This window comes from Heliangelus exortis, chromosome 3 (genome assembly GCF_036169615.1).
Source record: "Heliangelus exortis chromosome 3, bHelExo1.hap1, whole genome shotgun sequence".
Taxonomy (NCBI): domain Eukaryota; kingdom Metazoa; phylum Chordata; class Aves; order Apodiformes; family Trochilidae; genus Heliangelus; species Heliangelus exortis.
Genome location: NC_092424.1, coordinates 91,639,579 through 91,657,000, shown reverse-complemented (window position 1 = coordinate 91,657,000; position 17,422 = coordinate 91,639,579). Strand labels below are relative to the sequence as shown.

The 17,422-nt window shown below is 42.8% G+C and overlaps 1 protein-coding gene across 2 annotated transcripts; it reads right to left on the bottom strand.

Moving 5' to 3' along the window:
• Positions 1-5,184: 5,184 nt before the first annotated feature.
• On the bottom strand, positions 5,185-16,312 carry LOC139795138 (glutathione S-transferase A4-like). Of its 2 annotated transcripts, none has more exons than XM_071741751.1 (7): positions 16,136-16,312; positions 13,734-13,850; positions 12,989-13,040; positions 9,471-9,603; positions 8,975-9,116; positions 7,820-7,951; positions 5,185-5,477 (listed from the first exon to the last, which is right to left on the bottom strand). In XM_071741751.1, the coding sequence occupies exons 2-7, from the start codon at positions 13,818-13,820 to the stop codon at positions 5,355-5,357; spliced, it is 669 nt and encodes a 222-aa protein (XP_071597852.1). In that variant the 5' UTR covers positions 13,821-13,850; positions 16,136-16,312; the 3' UTR covers positions 5,185-5,354. The 2 variants fall into 2 exon arrangements, with proteins under 2 accessions (XP_071597852.1, XP_071597851.1); XM_071741750.1 differs by lacking the exon at positions 16,136-16,312 and adding an exon at positions 15,827-15,850.
• Positions 16,313-17,422: the final 1,110 nt, after the last annotated feature.

Genomic DNA, 17,422 nt, shown 5'->3' with positions numbered 1-17,422 from the left:
CCTTCAGGTTCTTCCTGTAGACAAACTTTGATGCTATGTACCTGAAACTGATCTTCATCCCATCAGTCTCCACCACTGCTGCCTCTTAGACCAGCATGTTCTATGCTTGCCAGTAAAATAAGCTTAATTGTTTAAGAAGAGCAAAGCTTAAAAATGGTCACCACTGCAATGTCCTGTCTTTTAGGAGCTGCCTAGTCCCCAAAAGGAACACTCTGTACCCTATAAGGCTTGTGAAGACAGACAGCCTTCAAAGAAGGGATCTACTCACTGGCAACACAGCCTGGAGCCTCCACCTCCTGGTTCAGGCTCTTTCCTTTCTTATTTCCTTCTGTCCCCTTCTTACACTTTGTCAGGTTCTTCTTTCCAGCCTCCGAAAGCCTGCAGCAGGGCTCAGCCACATACACAGAGGTGTCTACACCACGGTGCATATTCCAGGGTGTCTGCTGGCCTCCAGCTGCTGTGACATGTGGCACAGCATGATGGGCAGCCCTGAGGGGGTGCCATGGAGAGCCCCAGGTAACCCCGCTAAGTGCAGCAGGAGTGGTACCCGCTCTTGGTACCACTGCAGTTATGTGATGTTGCCCTCACTTTGTTTTCTGTTAACATCCAACTAAAATATTTTTTTCATATTTTATAATTAAACATAACTCTGCATAAGAGTGTTTTATTTGCTTGCTTGTAACTGCTTTCCTCTCCAGGCTTCTGGAAGTTCTGACACTTGCTGTTAGTGCAGGCTTTTTTTAAATTAAAAGATCAAACTCCACTGCTGGAAACACTGTTGGACAGATGGACTGGACCCAAAATCTAGGATAATGTGGGAGACTGAAGATTTCCAAGCACATACAAGTGCCTGGCAGTGAGTCTTTGGTAGCTTGGCTGGACGAACCATTTGTAGGCCTGGCCAAGATAAACCCTAGGAGATATCCCAGGTTTAGTGACTACTCCTAAAAGGCTCTGACATCCAGACTGCAAGGTAAGAAAACATGAGTTCAAGCATGAAAGCTAATCACAGCATGGACAGCTTGGGAAAACTCATCTCACCTAAATTTGTAGACACCTGCATCTAGTCTAGTTGTCTGGTCTTTAAATGAGTCTAAATTCACGAAGGAGGAAACCCTCACTATGCTCTTGAGCTACAGCTACAGACACCCTAACCAAAGCCAGCAAAAGGTAGATGGATGCTGTCTCAACTGGTGCAGTTAAAAGTTTAGATGAAGACATTTCCTTCAGCTTTCCCTTGTGGTTAAGGGAGAGAGGTAGAAATCTCCAGGAGAGGATTTAACCCAACACTGACATTTCTTACCCTATTGGAGATATACAGCAAGATGCCACTCTGCCCCCGCAGGATACAGCTTGCCTGCTCCTGTCCCTTATGGAATAAGGACAGTGTCCTGCCTGTCAGGGTGGCCATCAAACAGAGCTCCCCTTGCACGGACAGTGTTCAGCTTATTGGGATAACCCCTGAAGGAGGGGCTGCTCCTGTGAGAATAGGGCCCTGTTTATCAGGGTGGTTACACACATGGGGGTCTCTCCTTGAGAGAACAGAGTCCAGGTGGCTGTCGAATGAGGCCTCCACCTGGGCACAGTGTCCACTTTGTCAGAGTGGCTGTTTTGAGACAAATATTCTTTTGGGGATTCTACACCCTGCAGGAGAATCTACTTCATCATATTATGGTTTTGTGGCTATAGTGACAGAAAGTGGCAATAACCGAGATCAGCTACAAGTACTAAGGATATGTGATTTTGATTTGATCTTTAATTTTTTCTTCACTCTCCCATTCCTCCATATTTCTCAGCCAGTTTAAATCAGTTGTCCTGACTGAACAGTGGCCATTAAAACTTTTTGGCTGGTTCTACACAATGTAGCCTGAGAGCCCTTACCTTCAAGAAACTAATTCTAATTCCTGGTTATAAGAGAGAGGTTTTTTTGTTTCCCTCAAAGACATTCCCCTCAATCTGATGCTTAAATGCTTGCTGCTGACAAATGCAAGAGAAAATGAAAAGCAGCATCAGTAAGACAGTCTACCCTCTGCTCTCCTGGCTGCTCTCTTCTGATGACTGCATCAACCTTTGATATTGATGAATGCCCTTGCACCATGCTACCTCTCTTATCTACCTGGTTATTGCTGTTGTGAACATCACAGGCAGTCATGGTCAACACGTGCTGCATGAAAATCTGCAGTGTCACCCTGAATTTAACTGTGATCTGAAATATTCTTTTTACAGAGTGGCGTAGTATTAACTGAACTCTAAAGGTGGAACTGTTACAGTACAGGGCTCTCTCCTTCAGGTCCTTCCCATAGAGGCTGTATTTTGCTGTTATGTAGTATTATGCTGTTTTCAGGGAATGCTAGAGGTAAAACCAGTCACCCTCTCTTTTATAATATACATTATCTCCCAGTGTGGCTACATTATAGTAGGCAGTATAATTTTTTTTTTTTTTTTTTTTTTTTTTTTGGCCATTTTGGACACTGTGATTTAATGGAAGGTCTTCAGGCCTGAAAGTGCTTAACCCCTCGGATCAGGACATAAGAAGCCAGGTTTTGCTCCTGTGGTGTTATTTTTTTTTTTCTTGCACTAGCTACAGGGGAGAGGCATTTTATGGTGCTACCATAAATGTTTTTTGTCACTAGGCTTTCTGAACTTTTCCCTCTACATAAAACATATCAGATTATGTTAATTTGGGTTGGGCCTGTGTTCAAAACCATGAGCCAATATTTAAAATGTACTTGCAAGGCAAATAGGTGCACACACAAACTGTTGTGCTTTATTGTATCAGCAGGGGGGAAAGAGGGAAATTGAAAGAAAGAAAATGCTCTTTTCTCCAGTGATCCTCATGCTGACTTAACACTTGTCTTGGGTATTTGAGAGGCTCCCAAATATTTTGAAGAGCAAGTGGATTACCTAGAAGCTGGCAGCAGTTCTCAGTGCTACTGAGCTTGAATTTTTTTACCAGGATGTATTTTTGCCAGGAGTTCCTTACATGACATTTTGAGTAACAATCCCAAGACCTTGCCCAAGCCAAACAAAACCAATGCTGTGACTGTGGAAATTTGTGAACAAATTTCTTTGGCTCACATCAGCAGCTCCTGCTACCTTCCTGTGAGGCAGAGAAAGAGAAGGCTGTGAACAGTGTGTCACTTGCTTACCATTGCTTTTAGAGATAATTCTCCAACCAAAACCATGCTAAGCTTTTAGATTGCCTTCTACTTCCCTCCAGTTGGCTTCCTTTCTGACTCTGGCTTAGTTTGTAATCTTACTTTGTGACTCCTTGCCAAATCCCAAACTGTCTCACTTACCTGTGACTATTTCCTATTTTCCCTCACACACTTCCATCCCCTGGACCTTTCCGCTTTCTTGATGTGATTCTCTCCCCATGGAGAGAAGTCAGTATGTAAGAATGGGTGGTATCATGCCATTGACAGGCAGGCAATATTAGGACTTCCATAGCATTTCACACCTGAAAACCTTATTTTTAGAATCTTTTCTTTTCATCAGCCAACACACAGGTACATTGGCCAATGACATCTGGCCTGCAGGTCCTCACTGCCCAAGACTGAGAGGTGCCATTTAACTCTGTTCGCTGTTCCTCCAGGAGCTGTTGGAAATTCAGGAGTGAAAAACAGATTGTGTGTTTCTTCTGCGATACTTCATTCTCAAGAAACACTGAGCATCTGAAATACTTGTAAGATCATACATAAATAACTGATTTATAAAGAAAAATAATCAGGTTTGCAAGAAAAACTTTGTGGAGACATCTTTAAAAATCCAGTTCACCCATAGGCCTTAATTTAAAGATGGTGCAACTTCTAAAAAGTAAAAGCAACTTCTTCCAGTAACTGCTTGAGATGTGCTGCTTTCACTGCCTAGGGATCCCATGATGAGAGTGACAAAGGAGGCTGGTATCACACAGCTGAGCACATGGGAGCACATGGGGAATCATGGCTCAGATCACCTGGTGAGGGTGAAGCAGGCAACCACAGATCCCTGTGCTGGCACACCGGCTGAGTGAGGAGCCAATTCCAGAGAAGATATTTCCAAGACCTCCTGCAGCAGCCAGAGGCTTTGGTAGTCACCACCAAACAGGATTGCCAGTGGTGTGGAGCCAGGTGCTGACACCAACTGCAGTGGCTGTCACTGCTGTGCCCAGTGGCTCAGGATTTGCAGCAGCAGCCCAGGGTGAAAGAAATGCAGGTCCATTCCTCCCTTCAGCCTGAGCTGACCCTGACATCAGACTCGTGAGTCTCATGGGTGGCACATTCTCCAGTGCTCACATTGGACCAAAGTCACTTTCCAAGAAAACTTAAATATTTTTTTAGGATAGAGATAGTGATCACAACTCACTAAATGATTAGTTAGCTTACCACCGTTTGAGCCACTGGTAAGAGACATTTAGGCAACTGAATTACACCTTTAATGAAAGCTGTGCTGCTCTGTGACCCCACTCCTACCTGCCCTGTTGCTGCAATGTGAATTGCCTGCCCCCCTGCAGACACCTCTGGCTGGGAGGAGCTGTGACAGCCTCGGTGTCACTGGTCCCCCCAGGGCAGGTTGTGCTTCACAGGGCCACCGAAGCAGCAGCAGCAGCACCCCTGGACTGCCCATATTTCGCTCTGTGCAAAGTGCCAGCTCAGGCCCAGGAAAACCTTTTTTGGAGTTCTCCAAACATCACACCAGACACGAGGCAGTGCCAGGGCAGCACCACTGGAAGGTGCTGCCTGTATAACCGAGCTGACAGCAGCTCACTCAGGGGTGATTGCCCCATGCCTGCTGCTCTCCCCCTCTGCCTCCCAGCCACAGCTGTGCCAGGCCAGGACCCACATTTGGATGCGACTACACAGGTCTGGGTAAATAACAGAGTTCAGTAGTGTGTATATGGCCTCAGAGACAGGGAATGAATGGAGCCTGGTGCTGCTGCTTATACTGGGATAAAGATGCAGCTGGCCCTCGGGGTCCAGAACTGGGATGAGGAATCAGCTGAGTCCCCCAGAATGGCAGACAAATACACAGAAAGAAGCATGAACAAATATTGAAACTTGAGTGCCCCCCTCACTTGAGTGCCCACTGCATGGGCAACAATGGACTTGGGATGCCTGGAAGAATCACATTAAGAAGAAACTAATGGAAACTTCTTAATGTTTTGTCAAATATTTTGTATCAATAAAAGACAAACCTACTGTCACATTGCCAGAGTAATCAAAATGCTTTATTATTTTTTAATCATCATTTTTAAGTACAATAATGCTAGTTTCCTGAGCTTCCTACTTCCTTTAGTTTGTTGGTTTTTTGTTTTGGTTTGGTTTTGTTCTTTGAGGGGTGTAGAGGATTCAGTATTACTGAAGGTCTCAAGGCACTTATAACTTAAAAATCTTAAGCACAGTTTCTATATAATGATCATCTGGTGGGGGTTTCCTTGGGCTGCCAGGCTGCAGGAACTTCTTAATTGTAGGCATATTGGTCATTCTTACTTTAAAAGCCTGAAAAACAAAAATGACCACGTAAGAGAAATTCCAGCTACTTCAGCAGCAAACCATGCTCTCTGCACAGCACAACTGCTGGAAGAGCTCCTAGCACTCATTCAGACCCATGCCAACCCCTGTCCAACAGGAGGATCCAGCAGCTGCAAAAAGCCTGTTCTTACCAATGAAGGCAGTGGCAGAGCACACAACCGATTTCTGCTGCCTGAGGGAAACTGAAGTCACAAATTCAACATCCAGGAGTACCAGGGGACACTTTTGAAGGCAGGAATATATTAACCCAGCCCATGACTTTTTTTCTTTTCATTGTTGGGTCTGATGGTGCAAACTACTGTGTGGGTAAACCACAATACATATTAACATGACTTCCACTTTTACTATAGAATGTAAGTAGCCAAGCTCTGTTGGCACCTGGCATGGCCACTGTTGTCCCACTGTCCCCTCAGTTCTAGGGCTGAGTGTGTGAATGTGAAGTGGCTGAATGTCTGGAAGCATCTTTGTCTCAACTCAGTTGTTCAGTAGAAGCTCCTCATACTGCATTGTAGCCTAGGTCAGACAAAACATCTCCATAGGGCTGGCAGATAGCTCCTCAGGGAGACCTGTTCCCTTCTGGAGCAGTGGCTGGAGGTTAGGACTAGGATTAGGGAAGAGCTGGACATCTCAGGTGGCAAGATATGCCTGGCCTAGGGCAACTGAGTCAAGGATCCTGAGGCATATTGTACAGACAGTCAGAGAGGGTTCACTGATGCAGCTGGAGATTTAGATACACAAGAACCTCTTCTAACAATGGGGCTAAGGGAGAGAAGCTTCAGAGCACAATGACAGATTTATGAGTGTGATTTTCTCTTCCTCACAGGCACTGGAAGGATAAGGGAGAAATACAAGAAGCAGCAAGAAAAGCAAGTTATGAAATAAAAAACCACTAGTTTTAGAAACTTTTCCCCTTCTGGCAGTGAAGCTATCTTTCCATAATTCAAGGCATGGCTTCAACAGAACTGTGTCCATGCCTAGTGGAGATTATACCTTCTTAGAAGATAGGAGCTAGAGGCAAGAATTACCAGAGCTGCAAAACTTTATGCAGGATAAAATCTGACACACATTACTTCCCACTTTGTAGTTGAAATGCCTCATTCTGGCGTACTAAATTCAGACTTAAATTCTTAGTGTTAAGGATTTAAAAAAAAACAAAAACAAAACAAAAAAAAAAAAAAAAAAAAAAAAAAAAAAACAAAACCCCAAAGCTCTTTTTCTCATCATTTCCAAGCAGAAAACCTAACCGTGATAGTCTGGTGCTGGGATGTTTCATTTGTTAATGGTTATACAGCCAAACACTTTGCACCCCTCAAAATAACAGTTTGTAAGCACAAAGAAACATGACCTCAAACCTAGCATCCTCAGCCCAAATTTGCATTGCCTACACTGCCTTATTACCATGATTACAGGCACATAGGAGGACTACTGAACCCTATCTACTTTTTTCCAGTCACAAATTATTTGGGTCCCCTGTATCTCAGCTCTTAATGACTCCTGCAGGTTGTGCCCCAGGCTTACAGATGCATTGTGCTCTCCAGCATGCTGCATGCCTGGAGGCTTCTGAGTTGGAAGGGACCTCTGGAGATCACCTAGTCCAATCCCCCTGCTAAAGCAGGATTTTCTACAGCACATTCCACAGGGTTGCATCCAGGTGGGTTTTCAGTGTCTCCAGAGAAAACTGTGGCTTAATGCTAAGTGCACACTTAATGCTTGAGTTTCTTGTCATACTGTGGAGGGCAGACGTGAAGAGGTTACTGGGATCCCAAAATTGTAATACCAGCCAGTACAGAAAACGGCACACTTTGCCTTATATAGTGACTTATACGGGTATGTATTATATATTTATATATAATATATAATATTTACCTGTATAATATATATGTATTATATATATAACATATATTACATATAAATATATAATATGTACCTGTATAAGGCAATATACAGCCTTATGCAGGTGTCAACCTGTATCACAGACTTGTTTTCTGGTATTTGATAGCATCTGCTGGCAGAAAGAAAATGAAAACAGGGCAGCATAGATCAGTGACTTCTTTGGGGTGACACAAATTAATTTATCTTGAGTAGGCATATACCTCAGGTTAATCAGGAGCACAGTGTCTTACAAACCAACTAAATCAGTTTGCTTGTGTGCAAAGCAAATGCTTGATGCTAAGCAAATATATGACAGTGATGGTCTTCATGGGCCTGAAGAACCCAGGCTTGTGATTTACACTATGTGGAGAGATGCCCACTTCAGCATTGCCCTCATGCTCCTGAGTACAGGCCTGCTCAGTAAGTAACAAACTTACCTGCAGCTGAGGAAACTCTGACAACACAGCAGGTATTTTCTCCTCCACTGCTAAAATTACTTCAGTTAGCTGAACATCTGCCCAGCTGAATTTGTTGCCCACAAGAAAGTCTTGACCATGTTGTTTCAAAACCTGTAGAATAAAAGAGCATGGGCTGAAGATAAAACCAGGACACATGATGGCTGTCAGCCTCACAGCACAGATGCAGAACTGAACAGCAATTACATCTGAAATTTCAGGGTGGAGCTATCAGCTGGAAGCTGTGAGCCTAAATCACTTCATTATTTTGTGGGAAAAAATACAACCCTCAACATTTTTAATACACAGACTGAAAACGCTGTCCCCTTGGCCATGGTGCATGATAAGCACTGGGAACAGGGACAAAACCACACGCTTAAGTAGACTGACAAGGGTCACAAAATTAGAAATAGGCATAATGGAGGAATTTGGAGAACTTAGCATTGCCATTTAGATATTTCATTTACAATTACATCCACTGTTGTTACCAGGTAACAAAAATGCAGAATTACAATAGTTAACCAGAGAAAATCCTTCCTTTGGGAATAAACAGTCACAGTCGTAAGAACCTCTCAGATTCATTATTGTTTTCCACCAAAAGTAGATGAAGGTTACAAAAGTGAGAGAAGTTGCCAGATGCCTGAGTCATATGGGTTTGGTTTGTTGTTTTTGCAAGTTGGATATGCAGCAATCTCTGTTATTTTTCTAAAGTACTCCTAATCTTTGACTCATTTGCAAAGGACTGTTTCATTTTTCTAATTAAAATATTCCAGCTGAAATCAGGTATAGCAGAGAGGTGTGCTTTAAAAAAAAAAAAAAAACGTAAGTGTGAAACTATTCCTTCAAGGAGTAAAAAAAAAAAATCAATCATAGATAGTTGCTTTCACTTTAGTGAGAATCTTTGCTGTGTAGCTGAGAACATATTGCTTTGTTTGCTGTGTGGATGTTCAAATACCACAGCCCTGACAACACACGTCAACAAACAGAGAAAATGTGCTGCATTATTTCCCCTTCTATGACAGCCAAGAAAACTGAGGATTTGGAGTTGACCTGCACTACAAATGTGTTCTTGTTTTGGGGCAACTTTTTGATAATTGTAAATAGAAGTTTTATAGATACACCCTACCTGTCACTTACCTTTTCAAAGACTGGGAAGTACCTGCTAGTTGCCCTGTCCTTAATTAAGTCAATATTTTTCTCCTTTGCATCAGGTGGAGAGAAAGGAAACATCAAAATCATATGCATCAGATCTGATATTCCTTCCACATACATGTCAATCCTATTGGAGGGGGGGGAAAGGCAGTAGAAGAGAGCACAGAAATTAATTAGTCAGTTTTTCAATTAACTAAGGCAACCTATTGAAATTTTGTATCACTACCATAGTGCAAAATGCCACAGCCAAGGCTAAACATAAAATAAAGCTAAATATGTTTTCAAAGGACTAAAAGGCTGTTTCTGCTCAGCAGCATTTCATAAGAAGTGGTTAAAACCTAAGCAAAGGCTACAATTTTTGCTTTTATTGTGCTAGGCTTTCTCATGCCTTTCTACTGGATTTACAGGATTGAATTTGTTATTTATAATGCACATGTCAAATAACAGATTGCTCATAAAGTGAAAGAAGGTGTTGCAGTACAGGGCTCTCTCCTTCAAGTCTTTCCCATAGAGATTGTATTTCCCTGCTATGTAGCTGAGGATAGCTCTGGTTTGCACCATCTTCATCCCATCAATCTCAACCAGGGGCACTTGCTGGAACATCAAGACTCCATCTAGGGTGGAAAGTTGAGGGAAAGCTTGTTAGTTCCTTCTAGATGGCTAGGATTACAGAAGAGCAAGAGACTGGCAATATTTATTTTGCAGTGTAGGAGACCATCTAGGTCTTTCCCTAACTGTAAAACTCTGTTCAGTAAACTAACACAGTGAGAAAGATCAAATACTGAGTAGACTGCATCAGACTTTTGTAGCTAGGTGATCCCAGTGTAGCTGGGTCCCTTGCTTTATAGCATTGCCAAAGCTCACTGGCTCATAGGACCTGGCACCACCTCCCCTTTGCCCTTCAAGACCCATCCGGATGCCAGCAGGAAAAGCCTTAATCAGCACTTGCAACCCAAGGGATTGAAGGAGAATAAAGATATGTGTTAAATCTGAACTTCAATATTCTTTTTTGGTGGTTTTTTTTTTCTTTTAAATGCAGATCTCTTCCCTGTCAGGGACATATATCAGTGAGCAGAAAGAATGAGAGGGATAGTGTGGCCAGCAAGACTGAGGTGCTGGGACAACGGAAGAGATCTGGCCACTTCAACCATCATGAAGCTACTGAGTTAGAGGCAAGGACTGTGGCAGAAGTTTTTCAGTAAGCTTTACACGGTCACTCCAGGGCCAAAAGTTTCAAAGTCCCCATGGATGTTCATTACAGACCTACCCTCCGTGTCATTCCACAGCAATTTAAGCCTATTGAGATGCACCTTTGTAGCCCTGTTTTCTCCTGGTGCTGAGAGTGGAATCTGTGTGAGACAGCTCTGGGAATTAAATGAGCATGGAGATCCAACACAGCAAAGTCAGCCAAACCCAGTTTTCTGCGGGACTAATTCAGTCTTTGGAATTAATCCCTCCTCCATTTACACTTAAAGGCCAGCCAGAGAGCAATCCTACCCTGTTAAAATGGCAGCAAAACTCCAAATCCAGCTAGGCAGCTGCCACTTTGCTCTGCTTAAAACCAATTTGTTTTAATTGATCAGTTTTAATCCATTCACTGTATCCTTCTTTTAGTTATAAGGATTTAGTTATAAGGATTCAATTTAACTGGCATGTCTATTTGCTTTTTTTCTCTACAGAGCTATAAAATATTTTGCCGGTCTATATTTAACAAATTTTTTTTCACTCATTCTATATAATTATTTTCAAGTTTGAATTTAAAGAGTAGTTCTCAACAGCAAGGAATAGTTTGTGTTTGTTTCATGTAAACAGTCACAGAAAGACTGCATGTCCTCACATCAGAATACACCTCTGCAGCTTAAGGAAGAAATATTACTTGGTATCTATCTAGCAGAAACACCATAGAATGGGGACACTAACAGATCTGCAAGGATAGTCTTCAACAGAAAGTCATGAAGCAAAAAATAAAATCTGATTTCTGATCTTGGAGAACATGAGGGAACTGAATGCAGTTATCCACAGAAAACAGATTTCTCTGAAGACCAGTAGCAGACTCCTTCTCCTTGCTTTGTAGTGAGAATCACTCTGCATAGCCACTGTATAGAATATATATGTGGAATGAAAAGCAGCTTGCCAGTCATTTTGTGGATTGGATTGTGCTGTCAGGAGGTGGTCTGTGGAGCATCTGTTTAAAAACAATCATCTAGGCCTACCATTTGTCACTGAAAAACAGAGCTTCCTGACAGCCAGGTAGCAACTTGGGCAACCTGTGGCTGCACAGATCGAGCCAAGGTGATCATCCTGCAGACCCAACTGGTACAGGTGTGGCCAAAACAGCTGTTTGAAAGCTGCCTTTTGAGAACAGTCCTTAGCCCAGGCTTCATCTGGGACACTGCTGAGTCAGCTGGCATGGGCACAAGGCATGCCTGGACCATCCTAACAGTGTGATGGCATCTAAACAAAGGATACTCTGGCAAAAAACATGTTTGTATGTAAAGGAAAAAAAAAAAAAAAGAAAGAGAAAGAGTGAATGTAGGATTATTCCTGTTCAGTCCTGCCTTGCATGACTGGCAGCATTCTAGAGGTCTCTATATCAGGATGATTAATTTGTATTTCTTCAATCCATCACATTGATCTCCACCTTTTTCTTTGTGTTCTCACCCTCTTAAGCACAATACACATACATAAAACACCTTGATCTTCTTTATATAACTTCCCTATCCATTTCATCACTATTAATTATTCTCTCTGGATATGGATAAGCTTGGACACTCTATACAGGGCACTCTATGAACTCTGTCTGGATTAACCAGCCCTGTGAAAGAAATTCAGATTTGGGCTTCCAGTACCTGAGCTATCATATTAAGAGCTCTATCTGGTGCCACTGCACTGTCCTCCTATGCTGTCAGATTCCCAGCCAGCTCAACCTGCAAATTTAATTCTGATCTTGATAGCACTTCTTTTTCATTTTTGTTCATTTGTTTCCCCTCAGAATTTCTTTAATCACATCCTTTAGTTTCTGAGTAAGCAGCCAGAATGCAGCCAAGTCCTCTTCTAAGTCCTCTAGTCTGTCTTGGCAAGCTCAGCCTCCTGCTGAGGTTTCTGCAGGGCAGGTGCATTCTTTGGTGCTCCTCACAGTCTCAACATTTTCCCCACTCCAGCAGCAACCTCTTCCCTTTCCAGGGTGACTGAGGAAGGGTTCCTCTGGATAAATGTCAAGGGCAGTGGCTGGGGTTACCCACTGGTGTTTGGGAACTGGTCTCACTCCCAGACTTGACTTGAAGCCTTCGTGTCTTGCTGCTGTGACCATCTCAGACTTCTTACAGGTTGTCCTGCTGGCTCCCTGCTCTTTGACTGAGGGGAGCTTCATGGCTGATCCTGCTTAGGGCTGTTACATGGGTGTTTGCACAGAGCCCAGTGCAAAGGAAAAGTGGCTTGCCTGGGGATTTTGGTGTCATACCAGCCTTTCATTTAGAGGCTTGTCTCACTGAGGTTTAGAACTGAGTACAGGTACATACATCTATACTTGTCTGTACTAATCAACTCAGCAACAGCTCAGGCCAGCTGGCACAGCGTGGTCACATTCATTCTACTCAGTTCTCTGTCTATAGAGCATGGTCATCCCATCCATATAACATCCTGAAATGGCCCTTTGCCTGGGACAATTCCCAATGGATGCCCAGGAATTGTTTTGCAGAGTGCTATTTTCCCTGAGCCAAAACTGTGCCAAGAACCATGCTAACAGTTCAATAACACAGCTAATTGAGTTGCATTACACAGGAACTTTTGCCCTGTTTAATGTGTTACAGCAGTCACAGCAGCTGTAGCTTTTAGCTTATAGCAGTTGTTTGGTACTGGAAATAACAGGGTACTAAAACTGGATTTTAAGTGTGCACCTACAAGTTTGCACTGGTTTATGTAAACTAATTTTAAATCACAAAGTGAACTAAATTTGAGTAGGTCTTTGAGAGACTATGCCTCAGGCATCAGGATTCTTACCTTTGATTAACTTTTCGTACTGCTCTCTTGTTTCCAGAAAAACTTCTTCAAACTAGAAAAGGAAAAGGAGATGGTGCTACATTGCTGTATTTGAACATTTTTCTTCTCTAAGTCACTGCACATAACCATGTGCAAAATGACCAAAGCAAGCAAAAGAGAGTGGGCCAGGTCTTCAGCTGCACTGTTTGGCTGCAGATTTCCTGAAGATCCCACACATATCCTCACAGCTGGGAAGGAGCAGGAAAGCCTGGCTACTTCTGCCTCAGTGTTCATTCAGAAATAACCTAAGTGCAGGTAGCAACAGAGAACAGACAGTCTGCAGGAGGCAGACAGGTTGCAGCCAGTACCAAGGGAAGAACATGCTAACCCACTATTTCTAAGCCCACCACAGGGCACAGAAGTCAGCAACACACTCTTCACATACTGGAACTGCAAACTAAGACCTAGTTAAGGTGGTTTTGCACAGCTGGAAAAGTCAGATTAATTAAAGGCCTTTGAATAAATCCCCATTATGACTAATTACTTCAGGGAACTGACGGTAGCTCTAATGAACTCCAAGCTCTGCTGCCTTTGCATCCCAAATACTAGTCACAGAAAAAGATAGTTACAAACATGCAGTGCCACTTGGCAAATGAGTTTAGCCACCCTCTTGAATCCAGTTATTCTTCACATGCATGTTAAGTTGTTTCTTACTGAGGCCAGTTGAAAACACCAGTCTGGAAGGCTGTACAGAGTGTCAACCAACCTCCACACCTGCTGCTGCCAGCAGCCATCGTACAGGCTCCATTCGGCCTCTTCCATTCAAGTAGGTAAGCCTGGGCTTCCCTGACATGCTTCTGGGCTCCTTCTTCCCTGGAAAATACTAAGCAGGAAACAGCATCTCATAAAGCTGGAATAAAAGTGTCATTGTTTTGGGGGCAGAGAGGCCTTTAATCACACACACTATGTCTGTTGAAGTATAAAGTTCATCTGGTTCAAAACATAAAACGAGGCTGACCAGTGACACTGCACAGCCTGTGCTAGGAAAGATGAGCAGAGCTGTAAAGCCTTCTCCAGTGCTACTAGGGATGTAGTAATCATGATTAGAAGCAAAGCCAGACTTGTTTAAACAAGTGGTGTGAGTCTTCAGCTACAGGGGAAACCTCACTGCATTTTAAGGTGATTATACAAAGACACTGTAAAAACTACCACATCTTCAGGGAAATTACCCACCCTCCTTGCCATCATCCTCATTGAAAAGATGAAAAGGAAAACATGTTTTAATGGCAGGCTGAAATCTGTCTTTGCTTGCCAGATGTCAGAGCCATTTTGCAGTTTCAAAACTGCCATCCACTTTTTCCCTCAAGTAGAAGCAAAAGAATTGTTAATAGAATAAAGGGAAGATTAATCATAGGAACAGGCTGAGCTTCCTTGGCAGTCCTATTGAATAGCTACAGCCTTTTTCCTTGCTGTTTAGGGCAACCTTGAGGTGTCCCTCAAAGCCTGATCTGGAACCTGGCTTCATTGGCTTCAGTTGCACCCAGAAGTATCCCAGGACCATTTGTGCTGACACTGAAATCTAAGGGTTAGCAAATCCAGGCTGTAATTTCTCTGTGTTTCATTGTCCTAATGACTAAAAACAATGGGACTAGCATTCCCCCTTCACAAAAAATTTAGTATCATACAAGAATGATTGGAAGAAAAAAAGCTTAAAAATTGGAAGAAAAAAAGCTTAAAAATTGGAAGAAAAAAAGCTTAAAAATTGGTATCCTATTGTGTCCTGATGGCTCAGAAACCTGAGAAGACTGCCAGCTTTATAAAATAATTTTACAGACAAACCCAGTTTTCTCAGAGCTAAGAGCTGAAGCTGCAACATTACATCTGTCACACTTCTCATGACATTTCCCATTCGAAGCAGGTTCAGTATGCTCTAGTGGTGTGTTTAAATCACAGTGCTTTGTAACTGTACTTAAAGTACATATTTTGTAAAATGCTTACAATTTTGTATATATGTTTAAAGACCAGATTGAGAGGTTACCCTTGAACAATTCTAGTAAGAACCAAGCCATGTTACTACAATAAACAGGGATATTTTTGGTAATTTAGACAATATAATCCAAATACACAGAAAAAAAAATATAATCTCCAGGTTTAAAGTGCAAATAGCTGTTACTAATTACAGTGCTTTGCTTCCAAGAGGGTGGTTTTATTTTTCTGGATGTTGTGTGACTAGCTCTCACTATACACCAGTGCAGTTTATCCATGTAGTTCACATCAGCTAACAAGTGCCTCTTTCCTTATCATACTTCTCAGATACATTGCATCCATATCATTTCAACACACATTGCCCCAGCTTCTAATGTGCAGAAACTTACAGTAAACAAAGCTTTTCCTTTAAATAAAAAGTCTGAAGACCGAGGTAGAAAGAATATTAAACTTGTTCTGTTGTTTGCTCACTCCTGAAGATATGTTTGCCTGTTCCTGCTGAAGAAATTGAGTCTTGGAATAGGTGCGAAGCGACCAAAGACTCTTAGGAAATATGGAGAGCACATATGGAAAACCTTCCTATTTTACCTAAGCAAAACCTGATTCCTATAGCAAAAAGGCAACACCATCTGGAGCATTTTGCTGCACTAGCTCAGACACCGCTGAAGAATTAGTTTGCACCAGGAATTTATACTACAGCCAAAACACACACCACCTTTAGGCTTAACAAATATTTAGCAACATTCATTGTGAAGTGCCCTTCAGCCCCAGAGCTGTGAGCTCAAGAGTACCAAATGGGCCTGCTGGCCTGCACAAACCCAAAAGGAACCACGTTGGTGCTGGAGGAGGGTTGCCCTGTGTTCTCCCACCCACCTCTGCATTTCCACACTTTGTTCCTGAGTGGTTTCATGGCTGCTTTGCTCAGCTCTGATCTGCACTGCAGGATTTGTTTCCTGAATTTAAAAAAAAAACAAAACAAAACATCTTTCTCTTGCTTTCTCTCTCCTGCAACTTCCAGCTGGCGAGTAACTACTGAACCATACCTCTGGCGAGGCAAATGAACTGAAGAGGTCAGGGATCTTACTATCTCAGTAGATCCCCTAATAAATTTGGAAATAGCTTCACTATAAAGCAGCCACCCAAACTTTTTAAGTAAAGGCAATTGGTGGGGTAAGTACTTACCTCCTGACCTTAGCTCAGCCTCCACCCAGCACAGGTAGGTTTCCAGGGAGCATTTAAACTTAAGATCCTGGGGGAGTTTCCAGCCCTACCCAATTAGAGAGATAATCTTCCATTGCTGGTAAACCGGCACTGCCCAGCTTAAAGAGGTAGGTGCCTGAAAATAAACATCCAAGTCAGAGACTGCCTTTAGCTTTCTGTTTGCTGATTTGACTGTACCCTGTGGGCAGCCTCAAAGTTTTTATGGTGGCCATCTAGTCAAGTGGCTGTCTTGGAATTACTGGGGTAATTTATTTACCCAAATATAGAGGCAAGAGACTTTGCAGCACTAAGCAAATGATAGATTTTTTCTGGATCACTTTTAGGGTTTTAGTAACCATTTAAAGACTAGCCACTGAAGTTTCCAGGCTTACTTTGATATTTAGCAGTAACTCAGGCTTTTATTTTCAGTGCTGTATGGCACAGAAAAAATATCCAAAATATGTGATAACTATGCTCAGTTACTTTGAAATATTATTTGCCAATATCAAACTTACTTAGTCATAACTTGGTATAAAAATACATGGGCAGTTTAGAATCATAGAATCATGGAATGGTTTGAGTTGGAGGGACCTTAAAGATCATCTAGCTCCAAGCTCCCCTGTCATGAGCTGGGACACCTCCCACTCAGCCAGGTTGCTCAAAGCCCCATCCAACCTGGCCTGGAACACTTCCAGGGAGGGGGCACCCACAATTTCTCCAGGCAACCTGTGCCAGTGTCTCACCACCCTCACAGTAAAGAATTTCTCTTAATATCAACTATAAATCTACCCTCTTTCAGTTTGAAACTATTCCCCCTCATCCTATCACTATTTGCCCATGTAAAGTATTCCTCCCCAGCTTTCTTGTAGGCCCCCTTTAGGTGCTGGAGGGCTGCTATAAGGTCTTGGAGCCTTCTCTTTTCCAGGCTGAACAACTCCAGCTCTCAGCCTGCCTCCATAGGGAAGGTTCTCCAGCCTTCTGATCATCTTTGTGACCCTCCTCTGTACTTACTCCAACATCTCCATGTCCTTCTGGTGCTGGGGACCCCAGAGCTGGATGCTGTATTTTGGGTAGGGTCTCACAAGAGTGGACTAGAGGGGGAGAATCCCCTCCCTTGACCTGCTGGTCATGCTTCTTTTGATGCAGCCCCAGATACAGCTGTCTTTCTGTGTCACAACTCATCCCATGTCTTAATGGAATAGCATTCATTTTGGAAACTGGGTGTACATGGCTATTAGTTAGACATGAAATAAACTATGATTTTCCTAC

Bases quoted from the DNA above. Each gene is read 5' to 3' on its own strand.
- LOC139795138 (XM_071741751.1), bottom strand. From the start codon at position 13,820: ATGTCAGGGAAGCCCAGGCTTACCTACTTGAATGGAAGAGGCCGAATG. The intron at 9,604-12,988 runs GTAAGAATCCTG...TTTCCACCCTAG, and splicing joins GTACGAAAAGTTAATCAAAG to ATGGAGTCTTGATGTTCCAG. The intron at 5,478-7,819 runs GTAAGTTTGTTA...TTTGTTTTTCAG, and splicing joins CAGAGTTTCCTCAGCTGCAG to GCTTTTAAAGTAAGAATGAC.